Below are 27,434 nucleotides of genomic sequence, written 5' to 3' on the forward strand. Positions count from 1 at the left end.
TTCCAGGCCCTTGCTTACACTTAACAAGATATCAGAAATTGTCACAGATTTGGGATGCATGGCTAGGCTTAAAAAGGCCATTGTGGTCATTAGCCTATGAACCTAAGTACCTAAGCTGAAGTTCTGACAGCTATGGCAAATATTCTAAGGGCACTACAATGCACCTTTCCAAAATTTCATGTATGCATACCATTCCTTATTCTGTACTAGCAAAGACATCTCCACTTACCTGACCTCAGTCTTCACAGAATGTGCTGAAATAGTGACTGCATGTTCTTTGTGAGACACAGACCTTTCCTCAAGCATACTGAAAAGTACATTTTTAGAATTATTTCTGTCCAAGTTCCAGACATTAATGGACTGTCCTGATCAGTGCAGCTCTCTTTCTCTCTCTGCAACACTGAAGGAGCCTGTTTCATACCTATCATCTACCTACATAGAGCATACTTCTTATGGTATTTCTCATTACCTTAGACAGAACAAAGCGGTCATTGCTGGGATTTCTGGGATCTTCAGGTTTGTACTTCATGACATGAAAGAAGAGCACCGACATGATCTCAGCCATACTGCAGCATGATGATGGATGTCTGCAAAGAAAAATGCGTGCAACCATTATTGTTATGTAAGGAAAATATGTCCAGTTATTACTGTTTTGTACAGAAAATGTGTCCTGTCATTATTATTATGTAAGGAAAATGTGTTCTAGCATCTCTATTATGTAAGAAAATGTGTCCTGTCATTACTGTTATGTTAAGGAAAATGTGTCCAGTCATTACTGTTTTGTAAAGAAAATGTGTCCTGTCATTATTGTTATGTAAGGAAAATGTGTCCAGTCATTACTGTTTTGTAAAGAAAATGTGTCCTGTCATTATTGTTATGTAAGGAAAATGTGTCCAGTCATTACTGTTATGTAAAGAAAATGTGTCCTGTCACTAATGTTATGTAAGGAAATGTGTCCTGTCATTACTGTTACTGCAGCATGATAGTGGGTGTCTGTGAAGGAAAATATGTCCAATCGTTATTACATTTGGAAAATGTGTCCTGCCACTACTGTTATTTTTCATAAGTCTGTAGCTAAGTTATGTCAGCAAAATGTTTCCTACCACTTCTGTTATGAAAGGAAAATATGTTTTAGCATTATTGTTATGTAAGGAAAATGTATTCTGTCATTACCGTTCTGAAGGAAAATGTGTCCTATCATTGTGTCCTGTCATTATTGTTACAAAAACAAATTGTGTTGTGTAACTAATGTTATGTAAGGAAAGTATGTCTAGCCATTACTGTTCATAGGTTCATAGGTTTATACTAGGCTATCTGCCCTAAGGCATTTATAAGCCTAGCCCAAAGTTTTGTGGCTTACGCCACCCCTTATGTTATAGGTTCATAGGTTTATACTAGGCTATCTGCCCTAAGGCATTTATAAGCCTAGCCCAAAGTTTTGTGGCTTACGCCACCCTTTATGTTATAGGTTCATAGGTTTAATATTTAAAGAAAATGTGTTCTGACTTTACTGTTACACAAGGAAAGTCATAACTGTTACATAAGGTAATACGACTTATCATTACTGTTACATAATGAAAATGTGTCCAATTATTATTATGTAAGACAAACGTGTCCTGTTATTATTACATAAGGAAAATGTATCCTATCATTTTGTTATGTAAGGGAAATGTGTTCTCTCTTAATTGTTATGCCAAGGAATTATGTCCTGTCATTACTGTTACATAAGGAAAATGTGTCCTATCATTATTATGTAATAAAAATGTGTCCTATCATTATTACTTAAGGAAAATGAGTATCATCATTATGTTACATTGCATTAAAACGTAAGTTGCACACATAGTTAAGTTCAGCCACAAAACATTCTCTTTGTCAGCATGATAAAGTACAGTTGTGTACACTTACCATAAATGTAGATGTTCGAGTGTATTCACTGTTGCAGTCATCACATTTGGGTTATCTGCTTGCAGTAGTCCTTAGTCGGTCTGATTATCAAAGTCTTGGGTCCTGCGTCAGTTGCTGTCGCATCTTCCGTGACGTCAGGTAGTCAAGGGTATAAAGCATGCAGCTGACGCCATTACATCAGTTTTTCTTGCCCCAGACAACAGGTGCCCCCCCTTAACGGGAAGCAATTTTATATATATATATATATATATATATATATATATATATATATGTATATACATACAAGGTATATATATATATATATATATATATATATATACACACACACACACACACACACACAAGGTTATACCTCCAACAAAAAAGCAAATACACCAAAAAGCTTTTAAGTATAGTAAAGGAGAATAGAGGTATAGCCAAGGAAGTCAGGGGGCTGGAGGGAGGGTAACCAGCACTGCAACAGTGAATACACTCGAACATCTACATTTATGGTAAGTGTACACATCTGTACTATGTTCTTCGTGTTTCACTGTTGCAGTCATCACATTTGGGTAGATTCCCAAAGTTAAGGATGGGAGGAGGAATTTGGATAGCATTAGGATCAGCTATAAGGCCCTGCAAGACTGCAGTGGCAAAGCCAGCTCTGGATTTAGAGAAAATTGGCAAATGGTAATGCTTGGTGAAAGCATGTACAGAACTCCAGGTAGCAGCTTCTAGGATGTCTCTGGTAGGGACACCTCTGAGAAAGGCTGTAGAGGTAGATGCAGCCCTGGTTGAAGTCTAATCTCCTGTGGGATAGGTTTTCCATGGTGCTTATAACAGAAATGAATGCAATGGCCTACCCATTTTGAAATGGTTTGCTTTGAAATAGCCTTCCCCTCTGCCCCTGCAGCAAATGCCACCAGCAGTTGTTCAGATTTCCTTTGAGGTTTAGTCCTGTCTAAGTAAAATCTAAGTTGTCTGTGCACATCTAAGGAATGCAGTATCTGTTCCCCTTTGTTCTGTGGATAAGAAAAGAAGGCTGGCAAATGAATGGACTGATTAAGAGCCACACTGGATACCACCTTGGGCATGAAAGAGGGATTGGTCCTGAGGGACACCCTGTCCACATGAAAGATGATGAAAGGCTCTACTGCCATAAGGGTCTGTAATTCAGATACCATTCTAGCTGAAGTGACTGCTAAAAGGAAAGCTGTTTTCCAAGAAAGGAATTTTTAACTCTGCAGTTGCAGCTGGCTCAGAATGGGGAAGAGTGAGATTTTCCAATACAAAATTAAGGTCCCAGGCTGGAGTTGGGGCTCCCCGGGGTTGTCTTAAGTTTTTGGGCCCTCTGAGGAACTGCTTGAGCAGTGGGTGAGAAAAGAGGGGTGGTTCTGTGTTGTAATGAGCTGAAATGGCTGAGGCGTGAATTTTGATGGAGGAAAAGGAAAGGCCCTTGTGAAGCATCTCAGTTAAGTACTGAAGAATCTGAAGTAAATTGGGAGCTGTTGTGGCCATCCCTTGAGTTTGGTTCCAGGCAGAGAATCTTTTCCATTTTTCAGTATAAGATTTTCTAGTACTAGGCCTCCTTGCCTCCAAAATGACATCCGACACTTGTTTACTGAGGGATGGTAACGGCGAGATTAGGTAATTAGTCAGGCTGCCAGAGTCAGGGTTTGAAGCTGGGGGTGCAGAATCTGGCTCTCCTGCTGAGACAGCAGGGTAGGGGTGTGAGGTAGGTGCCATGGGGCCAGCTATGACACACTGCGCAAGAGGGGGCACCAGTGTTGGCATGACCAGTCTGGTGCAATCAGTATCATCCTTGGTTTGTCCTGTTTGATCTTTAGTAGCACTTTGGAGGAGAGGCAGAGGAGGAAAGGCATAAATTGATAGATTTTTCCAGCTGAAGGACAGAGCATCCACTTTCCAAGCTTGTTTGTGTGGAGTCCTTGTGCAGAATTTGTCCAATTGATAGTTCTGGGGGGAGGCAAACAGGTCTATATCCAGGATCCCCCATTTGTTGATCAACATGTTGAAAATCTTTGGTTCCAGTTTCCACTCGTCTGGGTCCATGAGATTTCTGCTTAGTTCGTCTGCCAGTGTATTTAGTTTTCCTGGCAGGAATTGAGCCTGTAGATGCACTTGGTAGCTCAAGGCTGTGTTCCACAGAGCCATGGCTAGTCTGTAGAGGGGGTAAGAATGGGTACTCCCCTGCTTGTTTATGTACCACATGACAGTGGTGTTGTCCGTCTTTACCATTAATTGTCCTGGAAGAATGTGGTCCTTGAATGCTGTCAGAGCATTCTGTACAGCTAACATTTCTTTTTGATTGATATGCAGGTGCATTTCACTTGGGTTCCATTTGCCCTGAATGCACTTCCCTGCCAGGTGAGTCCCCCCCCCCCCATGCATAGTCTGATGCGTTTGTTGTTAGGGTTTGGGTGGGAGGGGGTAGATTGAATGGTAGTCCCTTGTTTTGGTTGCAGGCCTCTGCCCACCAAAAGAATTCTATCCATAGGCAAGGTATGATCATTGCTTCAAGATCCTGAGAATGTTGACACCATAGGCTTTTTAGATACCATTGTAGTTTCCTCATATGCAATCTTGCATATGGAATTAGTAGCATGCACAAGGCTATGAACCCCAAGGCTTGCAGTATTTGCCTTGCAGACAGCAGGGTTTTTGTGGCCACTAGTTTGAAGTAAGTTAAATGAATTTGTTTCTCTGGCGTGAGGAAAGCCATCTGGGAAGTTGTGTTCAAGCTTGCTCCCAGGAATATAATTTGTTGACAGGATACCAGATGTGATTTCTTTTTGTTTATGGTGTACCCCAGACAACTTAACATGTTTTGTACAAATGCCAGATGATTCAGACGTATGTCCTGGCTTTCTGCTTGAATTAGACAATCGTCCAGGTATGAATATATTTGAATATTTCTTTGCCTGCAAAATGCAATGACTGGAGCTAGGCACTTTGTGAATACCCTGGGCACAGTAGATAAGTCAAAGGGCAGTGCAGAGAACTGATAGTGCATGCAGCCTGCTTTGAAGCATAGGTATTTTCTGCAAAATTCCCTGATTGGGATGTGTAGGTAGGCTTCCTTTAAATCCAGTGTTGCCAACCAGGCATCTTTGCCCATCATGGGAAGCAACTGGTGAAGAGTTAGCATCTTGAATTTTGGAATCACCAAAAAGGTGTTTAGGATAGAGAGGTCCAGGATAGGACAGCATGTGTTGTCTTTTCTGTGTACCAGGAAAAGTCTTGAGTAGAAACCTTGCCCCTTTTCCTCTTCTGGCACAGTCTGAATAGCCTTTAATCTTAAGAGAGAGAGTACGTGCTTTTGAGCCTCTGCCCACTGATTTGGGGGTAGATCTGGCAAACCGTTTGGGGTTGGTAGTGTGTGGAAATGAAATCTGTATCCTTGGGAAAGTATGTTTAAAACCCACTTGTCCTGGGTAATGAGTTCCCAGTTTTTTGCTTGCAGAGCAATCTTTCCGCCTAAAGGAGCAGTCAGTTGAGAAGTGCTTGGAAGTTTTAAAGTTAAGTCATTGAGACAGCTTACTATAGGGGGGAGTCTTACTACTCCCTGATTTGGAAGTGGGAGCCCCCCACTGCTTAGTCCTGTGCGTACCCTGGGACTGAAGCCTGGGTGTTCTGCTGGTTCTGAGTTTGAACTGAGAAGGCCTGGAAGAGGCATGAAAGGACTAATTTTTTGAGGGCAAATGCTTACTAAATCTAGGAGGCTGCACTTGTAAGAAATCTTTAACAGTTTGCATAGATTTAGCTTTTTCCTCTATCTTTTTAAGAACTTCTTCTGCTTTGTCACCAAACAGGTGGTCCTGACTTAAGGGAGCATCCAGCAATTTAGTTTTAACATAATCTGGCAAAGATTGCTCCTTAAGCCAAGCATGCCTTCTAAGTACAGACCCATTGACAGGTCCGCAGTAGGATTTTTAAAAAGGAATTTATGAGAATCAGGAACTCTGTAATATCTATCAGGTTTTCTGGGAGCAGGAGGTAAAGAGTCAGGGGCCAAGCTAGATTCCGAAAAGGCATTGTCAACAATGTCCAGCACAGGAGGGATAGCTAAAGGCCTGTGTTGGGGCAGGAGTAAGAAATGTCTAAGCCTCTTTTTAGAATCAGAGTAATCCTGACTTTCCCAGTGAAAATGTGACCTAAGAGTATGCAAGGTTTCACCAAAAGAAAAATCCTCTGTGGGTGAAGCAGAGGGAATAGAATCCTCTGCATCAGAATCCTCATAGATAGATAAGGGTAAATCCTGGTCATCAGAGGAGACAGAAATTTCAGAATCCTTGTCAGAAGAATCATAAGCAAATTCAGTCCTAGGTCTCATAGAGGGGGAAGGTTGGCTTCCTCTGATTAAAGTAATAAGGTCTTCAGCCATTCTTATCATTTGCTTTTTAGGCACAGAGGCCTGACCGTGCGGTCTAGGCATCGGTTTCCTAGGCATGGTTCGAGTTTTAGGCCTAGTAGAAGAAGATGGCGTTGGTTTAATATTCAAGTCAGTAGGCCTGAATACACCCTCAGACGCCATGCCTGCACAGCAGCTCTGGACCCATCCAAGGTAGAGACATCCGCAGGTTCCGCAGTTGAAGCATCTCGCTGCATACCAGACTCTGAATGGGTCTCAGTAGAGGCCTGCAAATCTGAAGTAGCGGGTATCAGGAGCTGTGAAAGCACCTCACTGAGTACCAGCGAACTGGCGACTAGCTTAGGAGAAGTGTCATCAGCAGCTTTGGACCTGGACAGCCTGTCTCTGTCTTTATCTTTGTATTTTTTCAGAATGTCGGTAGTCGGGTAGCTTACCGAAGACATATCTGGATAATCGAATCAAGTATCAAAATATTTAGAAGCGAAAATGTACTGACAACGAATAGTTCATGGTTTAAATAAGGCACAAAACCGACAGTGAGGTACGTCGTGGTCAGGGCCTAGGCAAGGAATACAGTACGAATGAAAATCTTTATGAGGTATTTGCTTTCCACAAGAAATACAATTATTGACTTTTACTGACATCGATTTAGAGCAAGAAAAGGTTTTGCCAACGGGGTACTTAGCTTTAGTTGAAGACTTCGGTTCTGAAACTCGAAAACGAAAACTTCAGGAGTCTGCCGAATGGCACTTGCGAATTGCTTCTGCTTCGGGCACTGCACGGCAAGAAAGACTGATGTAATGGCAACGGCTGCATGCTTTATACCCCTGACTACCTGACATCATGGAAGATGAGACAGCAACTGACGCAGGACCCAAAACTTTGATAATCAGGCCGACTGAGGGCTACTGCAAGCAGATAACCCAAATGTGATGACTGCAACAGTGAAACACGAAGAACATCCACAATCTGTAACACATAAATATGGTCTATTACTCAACAGAACTCAGTTGACTTCAGCAGTTTTATACCGTTGTGCCATGGGAAAGTTGATAAAACAAACCTTAACTTCCCATGGCCATGTAAACCTCTACAATGTATAAGTCCTGTCCTAGACATTTCCTCAAGCATACTAACTACAAAAAGTAATTCATTTTTCAGAAAAGAATTGACCAAATACCCAGAAGCCGTCAAGACAAACATTTCTGTTTTATGACGCTGAATCTTCAAATAAAGCCAGGATATGTGGCCTTTAGTGTATCACATCAACAGGAAGTAGCAGAATTTACATTTCATATTCCAGTGGTTTACAGCCTCCTTCCACTTCCAGCTAAGGCAGCTGTGTTAGCTTTCTGGATATGAAGAATTTGTACCTGCCTTGCACATCTTGAGGCCTTCACTGTGCATCAGATTCTTCCACTTCTCAAATCGTTTGAAATATTTCATTGCCATGAGTTTGCTCTTCTTTCCCACCGGTCCATACTTCCTCATTAAATACCTGACAATGGCAAGGTTTGTCTCCAAATGCAAGGTCTGTTTATATAGCTACAGCTGAACAGCAGTCTTTTGGAGGTATCTGTTATAAAAATCACTGAACGAGTACATGACTCAGCTCTTTCCTTACTTCATTCTGTTCAAACCATTCAGCTTACACAATTATCACAGCTTCTCCTCCTCAAGTCTGAATTAATATAACTGCTCCTAGACACCATTCAATACACACTGCCTTCCTGATACACACCATTCATATTTCCTAATAATTCTGCTGAAATCCTACATAATATATATATCTCAGCCAACTTGCTACTCCATTATCTGTGAACATAGACACCATCTGCACTATATTATGCAGTGCTTTTACACACTGACCCCCAAGTTCAGTGAAGTGGTCGGATTATTTAATCACCCAGTTTTAATATCGTTATCCACTCAGAAAGTTCCTGCTGTAAATGAATTCCCAAAATATTTCTTCCCCATATTTTTAAAGTCCGTCTCATTTTTACACCAGGCCTTGACCACAGAAGACAGATTTTCATTGGAGGCCTACTCATATAGATTAGCAAACATAGACCTTCTGTATATTTGATCCCAGTCAAAAGTTCTTCAGCACGTGGGTCTCACTACTGAAGCAACCTTGGAGGGATGAGTGTTGTGACACTGCCAATGCACCCAGCCTGAGAGAGGGCAGCAAGATCTTGGTACAAAAGCTCCACCTGCGGAAGGACAAGTGCTCAGTCATACACAGACCACAAGGGCTGGCCTAGGCCTACTAAGCATTTATGTTGCAGTGCAATTGGTTAGGGTGTACAGAACAATACATCTGAATTCCATACACAGGAGGTCCTGCTTCTGCATTTCCCAGACCAGATGTGATACAGAATGGTGTGTATGGCATTCTACAGATCTAAGCTACTGTAGATAACTTCAGGGAGACCAACCATGCAGGTAACCTTTTGGCAAGCTATATTGTTGGTGACTTGGAATGATGGGACAAATAAGTCTACATTTAGGTAGTGCCCATTATAACAGTGACACTGGATGCCTCTTTCTGTAGAAGTGACTAAAGCTAGCAGGTAAAAAGCAATCCTCATTCAAGCAAATAGTTCTTAGTTAAACAGCTCAGTGGTAAATACTAAAGAGGGTATTTAACTATCTTAGCAAACCTGCATATGAAGAGGAAGGTCATGACAATGAGCAACAGAGAGGAAGACAGTCATGATGGTTAACAGGAGAAGGAGCCTTGTGCTTTTCAGATTTGTCAGCTGACAATAACTTTGGTCAGCTAGACATGCATGATGAAAATAAAATTCTCCAGTGAATTACAAGCTAAAGAGCAAAGTATTAAAAGGTGCTGCACAACGAAATAGAAGCTCTTAATTTAACATATGCTAGTTCACGCCAACCCTCATTAAGAAAAGGCAAGGTCAGTATAATGATAAATGTCAAAAGAAACTTCTTTCACTGATGATCTCGTGTTTGTCAGGCATGAATCTTTATTGTGACTACCATTACGAAAAAGATGGACCACGCAGAAAATGCATCAACTTCACCTGGCTGTGGAGACAGACCCAGATAATAAAACAATCAGCAACAACTGAAGAGCATCTCACCAGAATATAAGGAGACTGAAAAAAAAGATTTATAGGAGCTGTGAGAAGAGCCTGCCCACCTCATGAAATTATATTTAATCCCTTCACTTTATACTAGGCTCTCGCTATACCTTTAGCACTTTTTTGTACGTTTTTACTACTTTTTCATAATGTTGTTTGCAGACAATTGTGCATCTCAGACTGCTGTTCTTCAAAAATAAGACCTTCATCAAGTACACTATTTTGCACCCTTAACGTACGGGCCATAAGTAGCACATGCAGGCACACTGTACTCCCGTCCCAGAAAATGGGTCACTATAAAATTCACTCTGTGAGCTGCATTTGTGCCCAGTCACGCCATAAAGAATTTCAAGAAATAAGAAGGAAGCCAAACGGGAGGGTACAAGTATTATGCGCTAAATGCGAATCCTAACTAGTCAGAAAAGGAAAGCAAGCTACATCTGGATACAGTAATATATTATATGCTGGTATGTCTTCACTCAGCATGGGGACGTATGACATAGCTCCCCCAAAAAACTGGAGAAATTAATAAATGTGTCAAAATAGGAGATAGTACTTCATCTGCCAAATCTCCTGCAACTTCATTTAATCAGTTAACTAACAAAACCATCATTTTGCTATCTGTGGTAAGTGCTATCTTTCTCTCTCTTGCACTTATGGCAGTTATGGTATGTTTGACACCACACACGCGCACACACACACACACACACACACACACACACACACACACACACACACACACACACACACACACAAACACACACACACATTTACATTGTCTCATTCTTGACATAACCGGGTCATGGTGGTAAAACAATGGCAGTGCCTAAGATGATGAGATATACAGAGACGGAACATCAAACACTTCAACTCCAAAAGGAATGCTGTGTCAGTCAGCAATCTGCAGTGAGAACAGGACTGTATTATTTGTTTAGCCAGACAGCACTGACATGGTCCATGCTCTTCTAACACATCCTGGTGTACATGGTCCATGCTGGCCAGTCTAACATGTACTGGTGTATTGCCTTGAGCCTGAATACTATTTTGGTGAAAAAATATGGATTATGTGGACACTATTTTGGTGACAAAATATGGAGTAGATGGGTGCATCATAAGTGTTAAGATATTTCAAAACAAAAAGTGCAACTTCTCTATGTGACAAGAGTACATGTCAATCCAAATACTGAGTTTATAACCGTACAGATAAGGTACTTGCAATTCTATTTCGTAACTTAATTATAAAGGCAGTTACAATATAATTTTGCAAATTAATTATAAAGGTTGTTAACGTTTCCTCAAATAAGCATATAAGAAACACACTGCTGAACGAGCCCTACTGCAGTGACCTAGTTTTGATCCAACTTTCACACAGATGACTTTATTCAGGCTAACTTCATGTGATCTACTACATGAATCCCCATTTTCTAATATGCTAGCTCTAGTAGTATATATTCTACTTCTTATGGCTTGAATGAACTACATTAATGATCTGCAACACTGGCTGGGATCACCACAGTACCTCCCAGCCTGGGGAAAAGACTCCATGGTACTTGGCAATACAACAATCTGCCCCACTCGCAAGCAAAGGGTTTACTCCTTCAAGAATTCTACCCCAGTATTAAAAAAAAAAAACACTACTTGGTACAGCAGGGCTGGAGAAGTCCATGAGTAATTGCTGCACCTGTACACATGGCTAAACTTGTTCACATATAACGTGATGGACGAATGCGGTTGCTTAGTTCTCCTCATATATAGATATATATATATATATATATATATATATATATATATATATAGATAGATAGATATATGTACACACACACACATATATATATAAATTGATACATTTTACATGTTTAGCAAAACAAAACTAAAATGCCACATTTTGTTCATTTAACTAACAAACTACATAGATTATCACAAAGCCAGTAGCTGTTTCATCCTTTATTTCAGTCATGCAAATTAAAATATCACTCTAAATTTTCAAATCAGAACTAGAAGCTTATATAAAGCAATAGGTCCCCCTAGTTATGGTACTTTCACTTTAAATGCAGTAGGCATTTCATATAATGCAACAGTATTCCTTACTGTGTGAGATACTACTCTTTTGGCAATTAATACAATTTTTTTAATAGTACCATGCTAGATTTTTCTGTCTTGTTAGCTCTACATTACAAAATAATCACTGCAATTTTACATGTGGGACAGAGTCCAAACCCTTTTATAATGTAAATGGGTGATACAGCCAAGTATTTCATCCACAGTTTGAAATAGGATTAGTAACTACGTACTGTGAAATGGGATTAGTAACTACGTACTGTGAATATATTCTGATTATTGTTACCCAAGCTTTTCATGATAGTTTAATCTTCTGCGCTCACAGATAATTTCTTAAAAAGTTATACTTAACCACATATTCCTGAACTTTCTGCATTTCCAGAGTCAATAAAGAAAATTTGGCAGCTATAGCACAGCTTTGGTGGTGTTTTTGTTGTAGGATTCAGCGGTCGAACTTTCAGTTCCCGTCTGCATGGGTGCCATGAAGTTTGTCACTTCTGACTTGAGTTGCATGAAGTTGCCTTTGGAGAAGTTTTTTCAGAGATTTCCTTACTGGGTGTGGGGGTGGGATGTGGATGTCAAGGGTGATTAGCTTACGGTCAGACCAGACCAACGAGGGGGTGACCATAGGTGTGGAGCATCGATTTCCCATGTTGGTAATGACCAGGTTTAGGATATTGGAGTCCCTTGTGGGACTATGGATTAGTTGATCCAGGGCATTGGAATTTATGAATTCCAAGAACTGTTGGGCAAAGGTGTTGGTACACAAGTAGTTTTCCCAGTTAATGGCAGGGTAGCTGAAATCACCCAGTATTAGGGTGTTTGGTGGTATCTTAATATTTTCCAGTATGTTTAGAAAAGTGTAGTGACAATCTTGGGGCATGGTGCGGGATCTGTAGCAAGCTACAATTTGGATTGCAGTCTTACCTAGTGTTAGTTGCATCTGTAGAATTTCAGATGCATTGTGTTGGGCAACTAGCCTGGTGGTATAAATTTCCTTGGTGAAATATGGACACTCCTCCACTTTTAGTGTTTCGGTCCTGGTTGGGTGGCCGAAAATCTCCTTTGAATGACACCAGAAGCTTAGCCAGTTGTTGAAGTCAATCATTTTGTCCTTATACTGTGGTATCATTCTGGGCAAAGACAGGATGCTACTCAGGGCTAGTGTCATACCTGCCTGGGCCACATAATCCGAGAGCTCTTCCATGTCTCTTTTCATGTAGTCCAGGGAGCTACATCTCAAGTCATTCACTCCAACATGAACAATGACAGCATCATATTTGTACTTGTTGTGGAGTGGCTTGAGTGCATGCGTTATGTGGCAGATCCTGGCACCCGACAGGCAGCTGACTGTAATTTCCTCCTTGTTCAGCCTGGTGAGTGGGACATCAGTGTGCCTGACTATAGAGTCGCCTATGACTAAATTGTTGGGTACGTTATCTTGCCTTAGGGGCTGTTGTTGGGTGGCACACTGGTGTTGTGAGCTACGTGACACTTTGGTTGTGATTGGTGTTTGTTTGCATTTCAGCTTCAGAGGTCCTTGTTGCTTGGGCAGGTTACTGTTAAGGGGCTCCACATATGAGGGTTTAGTGTTGCTATGTGGGGGTGTTGGTGGTGTGTGTTTAGAAGGGCAATGTGTTGGGAGGTGTAGTGCGGGTGTTAACCTTCTCCTCTTGACAGTCTCGCACAATCTTGGGTGGAGAGAGCTTTGCTTCCAGTTTGGCAATGTAAGTGCATCTCTCGCAGGTTGTAGTGTTGGGTGTTAGGAGGAGAAGGTTGTCTGTGTACATGAGGCAATTGCTGCATTGCCCCAGTATGCCCAGATTCACCATGTGGACAGCAGAAATCACCGGATGCTGACTCTTGAACATACCTGGTTTGGTGCATTTTTTTTTTTTTTTGTTAAGTACAAGAGCTGTTTTCCCTTACCTTAGAAAGGTACTTTGCAATTATAGGCTGTTTAGTGCCTATGATTAATTTCTCCTTATTAACAACGAGAGTTGAGTGCTTGTATCACTTTAAGGCTTCCTAGTGCTTTCCAGCAGGTTTTAGAGCAAGTGCCGGTCACAGGGATGCTTAAAGGTAAGATGAAAAAAAATGGTTTATACTAAACATTGCAGTGTGCACTAGAGGAGGTAGATGTGAAAGTAGGTAACTTAAGTTTTACCTATCTAAGAGATAGTGAAAAAAGCCAGACACAGATGGCCCCTCAAAGACAGTTTTTCTGTCTGGAAGCAATAGTATAATTCATTCTTGATAGTTGCACTGGAATGATGGCATAGGTGCATAGATTAGTACTAGGCTAACTGCCTGTGTGGGCCATTTTAAGCCTAGCCAAGTATCTCTTGGGAGAATCAAAAACCCTGCACCTTGGGTCTGTAAAGCAAACACCTTAACCATTAGACCAACCTCCCACCCCCACATAATTAAAAAAAAAAGAAGTGGCTGTGATTAATGAGTATCCAGCCCTGGACATTGTTATAGAATAGCCAAACGTCCTCTGTGGATGGTGATGTACTCATTTCACCCTTTTTTCCAATGTTGTTTAAGAACACAGCACAGAGAAGTGCAAGAAAATGTCCACTGAACCAGAAAAGTAAGAACTGTGGCATACTGTAATAAGCTGTTGATGATAAATACAATATACGAGCAAAATTTCAGAAACCCGGACTCCACGGATTTATTTTCAGATTACATGATCATAGTAAACAGTATTGTTTCTCATAATTTTTATTTACAATTTAACCCGCCATTCACCTTGATCTAACATTTATGAACATCCTTTCTTTATTGCTGAAAATATTCCCAGTCAGAAGCTTTTCAAGAATAACTGTGTAAACAATTAACACTGACGGCTAAAATGCATCACATATAGCAGAAAATGATGTGACCAATTTCTGCTTTATTTGGTACGTTACCTGCACTTGCTCCACACTGTACTATGCCATATACTTTGCTATGTCCTCGGTCTGCACTTTCTTTATATAGTTGCATGGGCATTACCAGGGTACAGTTTGGTTAGCAAGTACGTTAGATGGTATGTCTGTTTGTTTATTTATGTTAGTAAATTGAGATAGTCCAACTGGCTTTATTTAATTATTTTAATTAATTGGGATAGTCTGAATGGTAAACAAATCTTTTTCAAGTGAGGCTGGAGGAAAGCTCCATATACAGGTAAGAAAAGAATATATTATAAATGATAAAAGTCTTTATATACATTATACATTTATGTGGATAATGAAAACAGCAAAGAAATAACAAAAACAATAATGACAACAGAAAATAACACCTGTGAGTGACATACTTCGGGTATACTGTGGCTACACATTATTTAGAAGGTGCAAGTTTACAATGTTCATACTACATTCGCCTGAAACCTATTCTAATTATAACTATTATACAAGTTAACATAACAGAAAAACAGGAAGGAGGAAGGCTATATTACTGGCTAATGTTTCTGAGATGCCGAGGTACAGAAAAATGAGTTACGATATGAAATCAGTACTTTGCTTCTTTTTTAATTGGACACTAACACATTTGTAAGCTATAGTTAGGGTATATATATATATATATATAGTTAACAGCCTTGTAAAATATGTAATAGATAACTACTTGTGTTTATAAGATGTCTGAACAGTAACAGGAGAATTGTATTTGCTGTTTCATAGGTTCATAGGTAGTTACTAGGCTATCGGCCCTAGGGCCTGTACAAGCCCACCCAAAAAGGTGCCCTGGCTTTTGCCACCCAAGAAAATTATTTTCCTGTGTCACTGTCTAGCAGAGCCACAGAGGTGATCCCCGGGTTGAATTTCCTATTTCCCATCCAATCATCAAGATTTTTCTTGAAGAATGCTAATGAGCTTTGTTTGATATAAATAGGTAGTTTATTCCAGAGTATGGGAAGTCTCTGGGACAGGAATCTATCCCTCCAGCATGTTCTGTTTATTGTGGTGACAAGGTTTAGGTCCCTAGAGCGTGTAGCTCGGAGGGATTGGGATTTCTTTAAGTGGAGCATGTCCAACAGCTCTGGGTTTGACATAGCTTTGTATGTTAGGCAGAGATCACCTCTGAGTAGGCGATATGCGACGGAGTAAAGCTGGAGTTTTTTGAGACTGTCTGCGTAGGGAATCTGTTTGAGACCGGTAATCCTCTTTGTGAGGTATTTCTGAGGCCTTTCCAGTTGTTGTAGATGTCTTGTGAGGTACATACCAAAAGGGGCATTGTACTCTATAATGGGTCTAATGAGTGATGAGTAGAGGGGAACAATGACCTATTTTTTTCTGGATGAGAAACCTTTTGTGATGAGGTGTGCCACGTAGAAGGATTTCCTGACTACTGTGGCGATGTGACTATCAAAGGAGAGACTACTGTCCACCTGTGTCCCAAGGTCTCTTATCACACTTTCTGTGTTAAGTAGACTACCACCTATATGGTACCTCATGGGTACAGAGTTTTTACCAAAGGGGATGACAATGCACTTTTTGGTATTGAGCTTGAGGCCATGGCTTTAACACCAGGCATCTGTCTCAGTGAGGCTCTTTTGTAGGATGTCCACATCATTAGGAGTTTCGATTATGGCTCCTATTTTGCAGTCATCTGTGAACTTCTTTAGCCAAAGACCTTCTGTGTTAGCCTGTACTTCAGAGAAGTAGACACCAAACAGGAGAGGACCCAGGACTGAACCCTGTGGTACTCCACTTGTCACTGGTATGAAGTTGGATTTGGAGTCTGCTACTTTCACAGTGTGGGTTCTGTCAGTGAGCCAGTTTGCAACCCATCTTGTGACATAGGGATTTATACCTAGTTTAGTGAATTTATCTATAATTCCAGAGTGGGGGAATGGTGTCAAATTCCTTGGCAAGATCTAGATAGGCTGTGTGAACCACCTTACCCTTGTCTACGGCTTTGGTGACTGCTTCAAAGAAGTCTATCAAGTTTAGGAGACATGATCTGCCTTTTACAAACCCGAACTGGGTGGGGTCCAGAGTTTGGAGATTACCAATGTCTTTGTTTATAAGTTCCATGATGATACGTTCCATGGCCTTGCAGACCAGGCTCGTCAGGCTAATGGGGCGGTAGTTCCTGGGGTCCATAGTGGCTCTCCCCTGGAGGAGTGGGATAACCGTTGCTGTGCGCCATTCAGCATGCACAAAGCCTGAGGTGAGGCTATGACTGAACATGGTACTTAGGTGGGGTGCCAGTTCATTCTGTAGTTTGTGTAGAACGCAGCCTGGGATGCTGTCTGGTCCCATGGATGCTGTGTTCTTGGCTTTGGAGAGTGTGGTTTTTACCTGTGCAGCCGTGATTACAGGAGCTTTGCATTCTTTCGGTAGAGAGATGGGCTCTTTAGGGGTTGAGAGGGGGGTAAAGGTAGCACTGAACCTATCTGCTAGGATGTTGGCAATATCAGTTGGGTCTGTATATTTAGTGCCATTGTGCAGTAACTCAGAGCAGATCTGAGTGTTGCCATTGAGATTCTTGACATAGCTATAGAATGCTTTGTGGTTGTCTTTAGAATCAGTGACGATTTTGTTTTCGTAACTAGCTTTGGAGCATTTTATCAGGGATCGCAGCTTCTTACTGAGGCTGACCAGGGAGCTCCTCCACTCGTGGGATTTTACTCTCTTTTGCAACAGTTTCTTCCTTCTGTTGTACAGTTTGTTTATGGCAGGGAACCACCAGATTGACTTCCTTTTTTTGGAGGATAGCATCTTGGTTCTGTTTGGGATAGCACGATCCATGCACTCATGTAAGTGTTTATAAAGTGCAATTGTGTAGGATTCAGTAGTCGTAACTGTATTGTCCATCTGCATGGGTGTCATGAAGTTCACCACTTCTGTCTTAAGAAGCATGAAGTTGGCTTTGGAGAATTTTTTTACCATGGTTTCCTTAATGGGGGGTGGGGGCAGGATGTGGACATCTAGGGTAATTAGCTTATGGTCGGATCGGACCAATGAGGCGTTGACTTCAGGTGTGGAACACCGGTCACTCATGTTGGTAATGACTAGATCTAGGATATTGTTGCCCCTGGTGGGGGTGTGGATACATTGATCCAGGGCATTGGAGTTTATGAATTCCAGAAAGCATTGAGTGAAGTAGTTGGTACATGAGTAGTTTTCCCAGTTAATGATAGGGTAGTTGAAATCGCCCATTATTAGGGTGTTTGGTTGAACCCTAACATTTTCCAATACATCAAGAAAAGAGGAGTGGGAATCCTGAGGCATGGTGGATGATCTGTAGCAAGCTACAATTTGGATTGCAGTTTTGCCCAGAGTTAGTTGCACTTGGATAACCTTGGCTGCATTATGCTGAGCAACTAGCCTGGAGGTTTGGATATCCTTAATGAATATGGACACACCTCCGCCTTTGGTGTTCCGGTCCAGGTTACATGGCTGAAAAGTGTGGTATGAGTTATAGCCTGGTAGTGCAGGAGTGCTCTCTGGAGCCTTGAACCAGGTCTCAGTCACTGCACAGATATCGATGTTCTCCATTTTAAGGAGTGCCTTGAGTGAGTGCATTTTGAGATTTAGACTTCTAGCATTGAGTAGCATCATCATCAGTTTTTGCTTGCCTGTTCCTGTTACAGTGGTGGATTTGTCATTTGAACCTTGCTTAAAAAAGGCACTATAGGGGCGGCAAGAACCTTAGCTAGTATCCGGATTCCCAGGGGTGACAGGTGCAGGCCATCTCTGGCAAAGCATCATGGTCTGTCGACCATGTCATCCCAGGCAGACAGATACTGTCTCCCTTTAGAATGGCACCAGAACTTAGCCAATTGTTGAAGTCAATCATTTTGTCCTTGTACTGCGGCGTCATTCTGGGTGATGGCAGAATGCTACTCAGGGCTAGAGTCATACCTGCCTGGGCTACAAGATCGGAGAGCTCTTCCATGTCTCTTTTCATGTAGTCCAGGGAGGTACGTCTCAGGTCCTTCACACCAACATGAACAATGATAAAGTCATATTTGTACTTGTTGTGGAGTGACCTGAGTGAGTGCAGCTGACAGTAACCTTCTCCTTGCTTAGCCTGGTGAGTGGGACATCAGTGTGCCCAACTATAGAGTCACCTATGACTAGTGTGTTGGGTACGTTGTTTTGACTTATTGGCTGTGGTTGAGTGGCACACTGAGTCTGCGGGCTATGTGTCATTTGGGTTGAGTTGGGGGGTGGAGGTTGCTTGCATTTCTGCTTTGGAGGTCTCTGTTGCTTCAGCAGATTATTATTGAGAGCCTCCATGAATGTTTTTGTGTTTCAATGTGTGGATTTTGGTGGTGTAGATTTAGTGAGACTATTTGATGAGTGTGGTGTGGTGCAAGTGTTTACCTTCTCCTCTTGACTGTCAAGTTCAATCTTGATTGGAGAGAGCTTTACCTCCAGTTTGGTTAGATAAGTGCATCTCTCACAGGTTGTAGTGTTGGGTGGATGGAGGAGAGGGTTGTATGTGTACATGAGGCAACTTCTAGATTGCCCCAAGATGCCCAGATTCATCAGATAGACAGGAGAGAACACTGAGAGCTGACCCTTGGACATGCCTGAATAAAAAAACTATTTTCCTCTAGATAAGTGAGGAAAGTGTGTACAGGAGCTGTTTTTCTCTAAGCAAGTGAGGAAAGTAAGTACCAAAACTGTTTTCCTATAGGTAATGAGGAAGGTTGAGTGCTGTAGCAATTAGTAAATTATTTAGTGCTTACAAGTTCTGAACAAGTGCTGATCACAAATAAGCAAATTCAAGTGCTAAAACTAAGAATCTGTATCTGGACTAAACTAGTTACAGGAAAGGGGGAAAACAAGTGCAAATGTGGGCTTTTAAATCAGAAAGTTGAGAGAGATGGAAAAACTGCCCAAACGGCCAATAACTACAATTTCTGGGCCAGAATCACTCCTTATGTGGTAGATAGGTTACCTAGTGCTTACCTCTCCCACTGATAAGCTACAAGGCTTCCCTCCAACACAGAAAGCTTGGGTGGGCTCAGAAGCTTACATACAGTCCTGGATACAGCAAATCTGAATCCGGACTACACTAGTTACAGGAAAGGTTGATATATATATATATATATATATATATATATATATATATGGGTTCACTTTATAACATCGAAATACTGAAATGTCGAATTTCAGTATCTCGAAGCTATAAAGTCGAATGTTACAAATAGCGAACTTTCATAATCGCGAATTTCATATATCTCAAATATATGTCAAATTTGCAGTTATGAAGTTGCGCTACGTAATGTCCGGGTTTGTGTTTTGTTGGTGCTCGGTGCCGTGTGTGGATGTAGGTGTTATGTCAGGTAAGTGAGTGTTTTGTAAGGGTTTTGAGTGGGAGTTACAATGTGTGTGAGGGATTGGAGAATGTGCGTGTGTGAGTGAGCTTTTGTGTTGTGTTTGTGCGATCTTGGAGTTAGTATATATAAGTAGGGGGGTGGGGGGTGCAGGGGAGCTTGCCCCCCTGCTTATGTGTGTGTGAGTTGTGTATGTGTGTTGTTTTTTTGTTTATGTTGTGATGTGGGTGTTGTGTTGTATGTTTAGTGTAGTGTGTGTGGTGTTTTCGGTTATGTGGTTTCGCGGTTTTTGTTTGTCGGTGTTTTGTGGATTCGGTTTTATAGTCTCGAGATACTGAAAATCGATATTTCAGCATTTCGAGGTTATAAAGTGAATATATATATATATATATATATATATATATATATGTATATATAGATATATATATATATATATATCTATATATATATATATACACACAGAAAAGTAGCTAAAACAGCAGTCAAAACAATTCAAATGCAGTGCAAGCTAGCACACTTGAGTATGTAGCAATGTTAGACCAAACAGTTTAAAAAATGCAATTAAATTAAAAATGACTAAAAACAAGTGCAGAAGGAGTCTATTAGGTAGAATGAGGTAAAGAGATGGGACTGGGGGGAGTGTCCCAGATCAAATCTACAGTGGGGGTGGGCAACTCCTAAAGCCTCCACATTTAAACAACAAGACAGGAATAGGGAAAACAACACCTTCAGCAGAGATCTGAAAAACACCAGCAATGATATGCAGACTTTTTTTACTAAGAGGTCTAACTTTATGCAAGTAATCCTTTAGATGGTCAGATAACACACAGGATGTAAAACCAATTATACCAACTTAAGACACAGAGAAATAGAGGGAGGTGGGGAAAACCAACACCTTCAGCAGAGATCTGAAAAACTATACAGTGAAGCAAAAATAACAGTGCACAACTCTGAAGCCAGCCAGCAATGATATAAAATTAGTCAAGCAGCAATTACCAGTACACAACTCTGAAGTGCCAGAAAAATATACTCAGCTCTGTATATCTCCAGATAGTTTGAAGAGCACTCTGTCAGGACACAGGAAGGCTCCAGCAATGATATGCAGGCTTTTTTACTTTACAACATGCAATATGCTGAAGAAGAATATGTTGGAAAGCTGTAATCTTGCTGTGCAGAATTAGTGTGAGAAAATGAAGTTTCACACAAAAGAAATAATTATTGCATGAAAAGGACAGGGGAATTTGTAAAACTGGATCAAAGAACTTCTAAGGACAGATTTATTCATTTTAGGATTTTCTGACTAGTATGTATGTATGTCAGTAGACATGTTTGTATTATTTATTATCTGAATAGAGGGTATTATTTAGCACTGTAGATTGTCAAGCTAAAGTATATACTTCTAACTGGCCAGATAATTCTATGCGCTATGATTTTGTGTTTATTATTACATTATTTAGCTGTAGCTCAAGAGTGGTACAGGTAATTGGTATGTTTCATCCCTAGCCATATCTAGGGAGGGGAGACAGTACTACTGGAGAATTTTACCAGCCTTTTCCATGAAGTGTGTGTGTGTGTGTGAAAATAATTTGTTAGAAAAGGAGATCCATAGTCAGGGGCCTTGTAAAAATGGTATTTCACAGAGAGAGTGGTAAGATAGGTGGTGGTGCTGTGGTAGCATTGTCGCCTCACTGTAAGACGCTGTCCAGTTCAATTCTCAGCTAGAGCGTCTTCTGCGTGGTGACATGCGTGAATGGGTGTAACTTTGTTGAAGGTTGTGCATCAGGGCTGGTAACTCGGTACGTAAAAATCAACTACCAATCATTAGCGGACCGGAGTTCCGCTGTGGCGACCCCTAACCGGGAAAAAGCCGAAAGACACAACAACAACAAGTGGTAAGATAGGGGCCTGGGTTGCTAGGCCAAAGCCTCAGCTGTCTAAGTCGTAAATGTGAAGTCGGTCTGCGTATGTATATTGGAAGGCCATACCCATGGCAGCAGTCCACATTCCCTGTATTCTCTTGATGTCAGGTTGTATTTGATTATTTGTTTAGTGAATCAGAACTATTGTGCATTTTTTTTTATTTTTACCTCTTGGGCACCAGTGGAGTGACTCAAGAGACCATGTCTCTGGTGAACATCAGACTTACCTGGGGCAGTGTTGCAGGTCAAACTACTATAGCCCAGCTAGCTCACATGTCCAGGGTGACATCTGATTTGCAGTGATGGAATTTAAACCCCATCAGTGCCAGACCAGTCTCATTTCTTGATGGCAGTGGAGGGATTCAAACCCTATCAGTACCAGTGCAATCTTCACAGCTATCTTTAAAAATACTAAAGTGAAGAAGGCTACACAAAGGAGATATATATATATATATATATATATATATATATATATATATATATATGGCAGAAACAATACTTCTCTATTGAAGCAGGACTAAAATGAGGTGTGAAAAAGGTTTACTTGGGGTAGAATGAGTTAACCTGGGAATAGTAATTTTAACAGTATCAGCTAAAGTATACTGACTAATTTTAAAGCTTTTATAAATCAAAAAATGATGCATGCTTACTGCAGAATTATTTAAGTACATTTAGTACTTAAGAAATAAAAAGAATCATGTATATTGCAAGTGTTGTTTATTTATTTAGGATAGGTTGAGATTATACTCTAAATTTTATGTCTGAAGGGACTGAATTCCACAGTTTTGTTAAGTACATGGAGTACAGGCAATCTCCATTTTGTAAAACTCACTGTATGTAAACTTATATAAAGTGTATCTGCATGCAATGCTTTACATTCTTCCTTGTGCCAATGGTACTGAAATGAGCATCATGGACCAGCTCAATTACCCATACAATAACTAAATAGCTAAATAAATATGTACATTTTATGCATACATACATCCTTACTGACAGGCCTCTCTTCCTATCCTGCCAAATGGTATGTGGCCTTTCACAATCTCAGCATATGAATTATTTTTCTTTATGAATTATTGCAAGAATGATCCAACAACTATTTCTGTCAACAACAAATCTGTAACTGACAACTGCTCCCCCCCCCCAACACTATCTGCATTTAAGTCACATGCCATCATCCTTAAAATCAACATTCTTTGAGACAGAATTTTTTCACTGATCTTGGATAGCCTTTTCAAACTATCATGTTTAGACTTGTACAATGTTAGGAAAATTAATTTACTCTGAATGTGTGACAATAGAAAAATTACTAGTAGCAAGAGTTAAAGATGTGAGTTGGTATGCTAACTGTGTACATTGCTGCTAAAAAGCTATAACACTTTACTGTTATGTGACCAATGTAAAATACTGCACGCTTTATGAAACCACATGAACAGGGAAAAAGGGAGAGGAAAGGTCGTTAATCCAGATGTCCGGAAGGCAAGGCCAGATTTCAGGACACACCCATTATTGCACAATAAAACAAGCAGAAACATGAACACTTAACACACCTCTACAAAGACTGAATCAATGAATGATCTGCAACAGAATTCTACTCGCTTAATTATTACAAAGAAAAGAAATTCATGATCGCACATGTTAACTAAAGGCATGTGTCAGACTATATGAAGCATTATTAAAATAAACTAGTGGTGCTGTTGTAAATGAAAAATGAGTCTAGCAACTATGCCATGCTTTTATGACAAACTCTGAACTTGTACTGTACTGAGGGAAAGGTATCTTTGCAAGCTCAATCTGATGTCTTTCCATTTTCTCTGTCAGCAAGGAAACCCTTTCCTGCCAGCCCTTACGCAAGCAAGCATTTCATGAGTCAGTTACAAACTAGTTCTGTTGATCTGATCCAGGCTTTTCTGCAACTATACTGTTTCCTGTGTCTAGCATTCATTTTTTTAGTTACCCTGGTTTCTTTCAAAATGACCGTAACAAGCTAGAGTTTGTGATTTCTGTGAGATAAGAAGCCTAAACTGTCACGGAGGGTTGGTGTAGCACTACAGAATCAGGCAAAGTTCACAGTTTGACTGTGGGGGATCACAGACTATCCTACTACATGCAGTCTTCATTGCCCTTTCTGTCACCACTCAGGCAACTATCACTGTAGAAGTACATAAGTGAGACAAGAAGGTGCATGAAAGAAGGTGGAATACATTAAACAGAAGATAAAGAACAATGGGCAGCGAAGCATGCAAGATCTAGAAAGTACACTCCCAAAAAAAAATATATATATATATACATATATAGCTAAATATGTGTATGCGTGTGCGCGCACGTATGTATGTATGCATGAATTTATGTAGCAAGGCCAGATTTCAAGCCGCACCCACTACTGTACAATACTACAAACAGAAACATGAATACACACCTTTACAAAGACAATCAAGGAATGATCTGTAACAGATTACTATAAGGAAAGAAAGTCATGATCTGACATGTGGCATAACCCTTCAACTACCCTAACCACAAGCCTGCAAATTAGGTTAATAAACACCCTTTCCTTAACAGTGCCACTAAACAAGACACAAAGACACACCACACATACCAGTACCCAAGCACACCAAAACATCTGTCCCCTTCCGTACCACTTACTCTAACCCATATCTACATATACACACTCAGTTCCACTGATGAAACATCTGACATATCCAGATGTTTCAAATTTACTAGCAACTCCTATTTATCATGTCTGGAATTCTTACTGCAGTTATGGTAGCACCAATACAGAAACCAGCAGGACAAATGATGAGAAATATCAGGAATTTGAAGAAGTAGAGAGTACAATGTCTAAAAAGGGAATGTGTGAAAGCTGCATTGATTTATTTTATTAATTTATACTTTTTTTGACTATGCTTGCCATCTCCACTAGCCTTGAAGATTACTTTCAGTGCTCCTTCTCAGGCATCAGTCTCTTCAGCTGCACACAAAAAACAGCTGTCAGTCAGATGCAGTGGTCCAAGCAAACAGCCTAAACATCCCTTTCCTGCCTAGCAGATACACGTCAAAATCATACGGTTTTGCCGTACTTTAAAAAGGGAGACTAACTTGGTGTTTCTGATCAAGAGAAAATGAGCCTAGAATTTGTTGACAGCTGCAGCAGATTTTTAAGTCTGTATTACACCTGGTACTTTATATGCATAACTCTCAACTGTCCAGATTTTCACCTCATATTTTTGGACTGTTTCTCATAAAATTGTGGTTTTCTGTAAAATAACTGGCAAGTCACTGAGGACTGAAGTCAGACAATAATAGCAGACGTGAGTTTCAGACTTCATATCTTTCAGAAAATTCATGCTAATGCAAAACCTGTTATTATATCAACTTTCTAAGACTATAAGAGCAATATTTAAAAAGTGTCCCTACTTTGGGGCTTTGTCCTCCTTTTATTTGTGGCTTTGTCCAGATTTCTTGCTCTAAAAGGTTGAGAGGTATGTTGCATGTCATGTTCTGTCTACTTTCAGATGGATCATTACAGTTCACTCCACTTACATTCCCAAGACATGCACAATTATTTCTGAAATAATTCCAGCAGGCAGTGGCATTTCTAATGCTAATAAAAGAACTGAGTACAAGCGATGCACTTCTTTTAGCAAGCAATACTAATAGCCCTATAGAGAAACAGCTAGTCACCTGCCCTTCTAATCCCTTTCAAGCATGCAGCTAGCCATTTTAAGTTCTACTGTAAGTCTCCATACTATATATTCTGCCTAATTTCACTGTGCACACTACCCACTGGAATCACTGAGTGCACGTCACCAAAAATATGTACACACTACAAACCTTTCACTTGTGAACTTCCTCACTGCTCCTTCAATGACTCTTGTATACACCTGATAACCCTAGGTCTCCAGAAATGAAAAAAAAAAACTCATCTGTTAGAGGTTTAAGTAAAAGACTCACACAGTAGCAAAAGCACTTCAGTCTCACAACATTAACCATGTAGTTTCACTGCCCAGCGTCTTACTAACTTCACTAAGACTTCTGCTTCAACATTACTACCAGATGTATTCCCTCCATAACAAAACCCTACTATAGTCATTTCCTTTAACGTTCATAATTTTATCTTTGGTATCTCAGACTGTATTACAACTTGTCTCATTCCAGTGTATCAGCTCCAGTCTTGAGTAACACTGTTGTCACTTTCACCTGGAACATCACTTGTAAATAAAAATATTTTCCTTTAATCTGCTGCAAAGTGGTCAATGCAAAGGTGAGAGAAAACACCGGCATACCCATCAAGCTACATACAATCCCACAGGTCAAAAACCTCTTCTCAGGTAATGACTGCTGGATTCTGACATGTTCAGTTTGCCTTTCCACAAGTTTAAAATCATTTTTATTCACTTATTGCCTATCCAATTTCCATCAAGCTTTTCAAGTGTTCTCCACTGCAGAAAGACATCCCATATCTTACTATGCCCATTACACAATGGACTATAACATTAATTATATAATTAATCACGTATTAGCACATACAGATAAAGTGAAGAAGTACAGATTAGCACTATCTATCCATTGCCTGAAACTGTTCTCAGGCTATCTGAATATATTACATTAAAAACCAAGGGAGCACTAAAACTTGTATTCCTGCAAAAGTCTAATCATGAACAACTGTGTAATAATAATCAAAGCAATCTGCTCCTTTTATATTTAAGTAATTTAGAGACATAAGCTAAAAATATATATTTTTGTTAAAAAACCTATAGCTGCTATCTGGCAATCTGTAGTTTTTACTGCCAATACAATTTTTAATGTCAAATTATATAAAACTGCCATTAAAAGTAGGGCAAACGAATTACTGCAAAAAACAACACTGAAGCACAAAAGGTATGTGTAACTTATGAATGTTTGCTAAAACTGCACCAAATGATGAGAACCACAGTCAAGTGCAGCTCAAAGAAGAGGGGTGGGGTTTCATTGCATGAAGAGGCATACAGTTAGACATTTACTATGCACCAACAATGACCAGTAGAGTGAAGAAAGAAGCACACAAAGTGTAGTACTAATGCAAGAAGTGGAATTATCCTGCTACAGCACAGCGTGTGATCAGTGTGACTTGTGTCACAATAAAGGAGGATCAGCGCGGTTGAGTCAATGTGCATGATCAGATTGACTACTACAGGTGTACACAGCAAAGTGTTGACCCAATCCATTGTAATAATGGGATAGAAATAGGGTAAACAGGAAAGTAGTAAGGAGAGAAAAGCAAGCAGAAGAAAACATAGTAGGATAACCAATTACTATGAAAGATGGGGAAGGTATTCTTTTTCAGAGACACAGACCCTTTTCATGTACAGAAAATAAAAGAGGCTGATAAAGGTACAGAAGGAAAGCTGTGGATGGGACAAAGGAAGAAGGGCACATAGCAGGGGTAGACAGGCAAACAAAAAAACACATAGACAGTGGCAGTAAGTACACAAAAGGTTGGGAAGAGAGTGGGTGGACACAGACATACAGAGGCTGGAGGAATAGTTATAGCGAGGGTTGAAAAATGAACTACGAATGGAGAATGACATGTAAGGGATTGAAAACACCAGGAAGGGGAGAGGGAGAGGTCTTGGAATGGCTGAATACTGAGTCAGCCCAAAGGGCAGATTGCCTGGAGTGCCTGATGTTATGGCTGGTTGTTCCTTCAATCAGTCATGCAACTCTACAAACCATGAAAGAAGGGTATCCACGTCGTTACTGTACATATGCAGTTACTACCACACCTCAGCAGCCACCATTCCCTGCAACTCATG

At 40.4% G+C, this 27,434-nt stretch overlaps 1 protein-coding gene across 1 annotated transcript in view; it reads right to left on the reverse strand.

Moving 5' to 3' along the window:
* Positions 1-27,434, reverse strand: part of TKT (transketolase) — a 326,482-nt gene that overhangs the window by 249,834 nt on the left and 49,214 nt on the right. Inside the window, exon 2 of the mRNA XM_044078154.1 lies at positions 470-587. Coding sequence (XP_043934089.1) covers positions 470-587 — 118 coding nt within the window. The remainder of the gene's footprint in view (positions 1-469; positions 588-27,434) is intronic.

This window comes from Protopterus annectens, chromosome 7.part0 (genome assembly GCF_019279795.1).
Source record: "Protopterus annectens isolate FY-2018-M chromosome 7.part0, PAN1.0, whole genome shotgun sequence".
Taxonomy (NCBI): Eukaryota; Metazoa; Chordata; order Ceratodontiformes; family Protopteridae; genus Protopterus; species Protopterus annectens.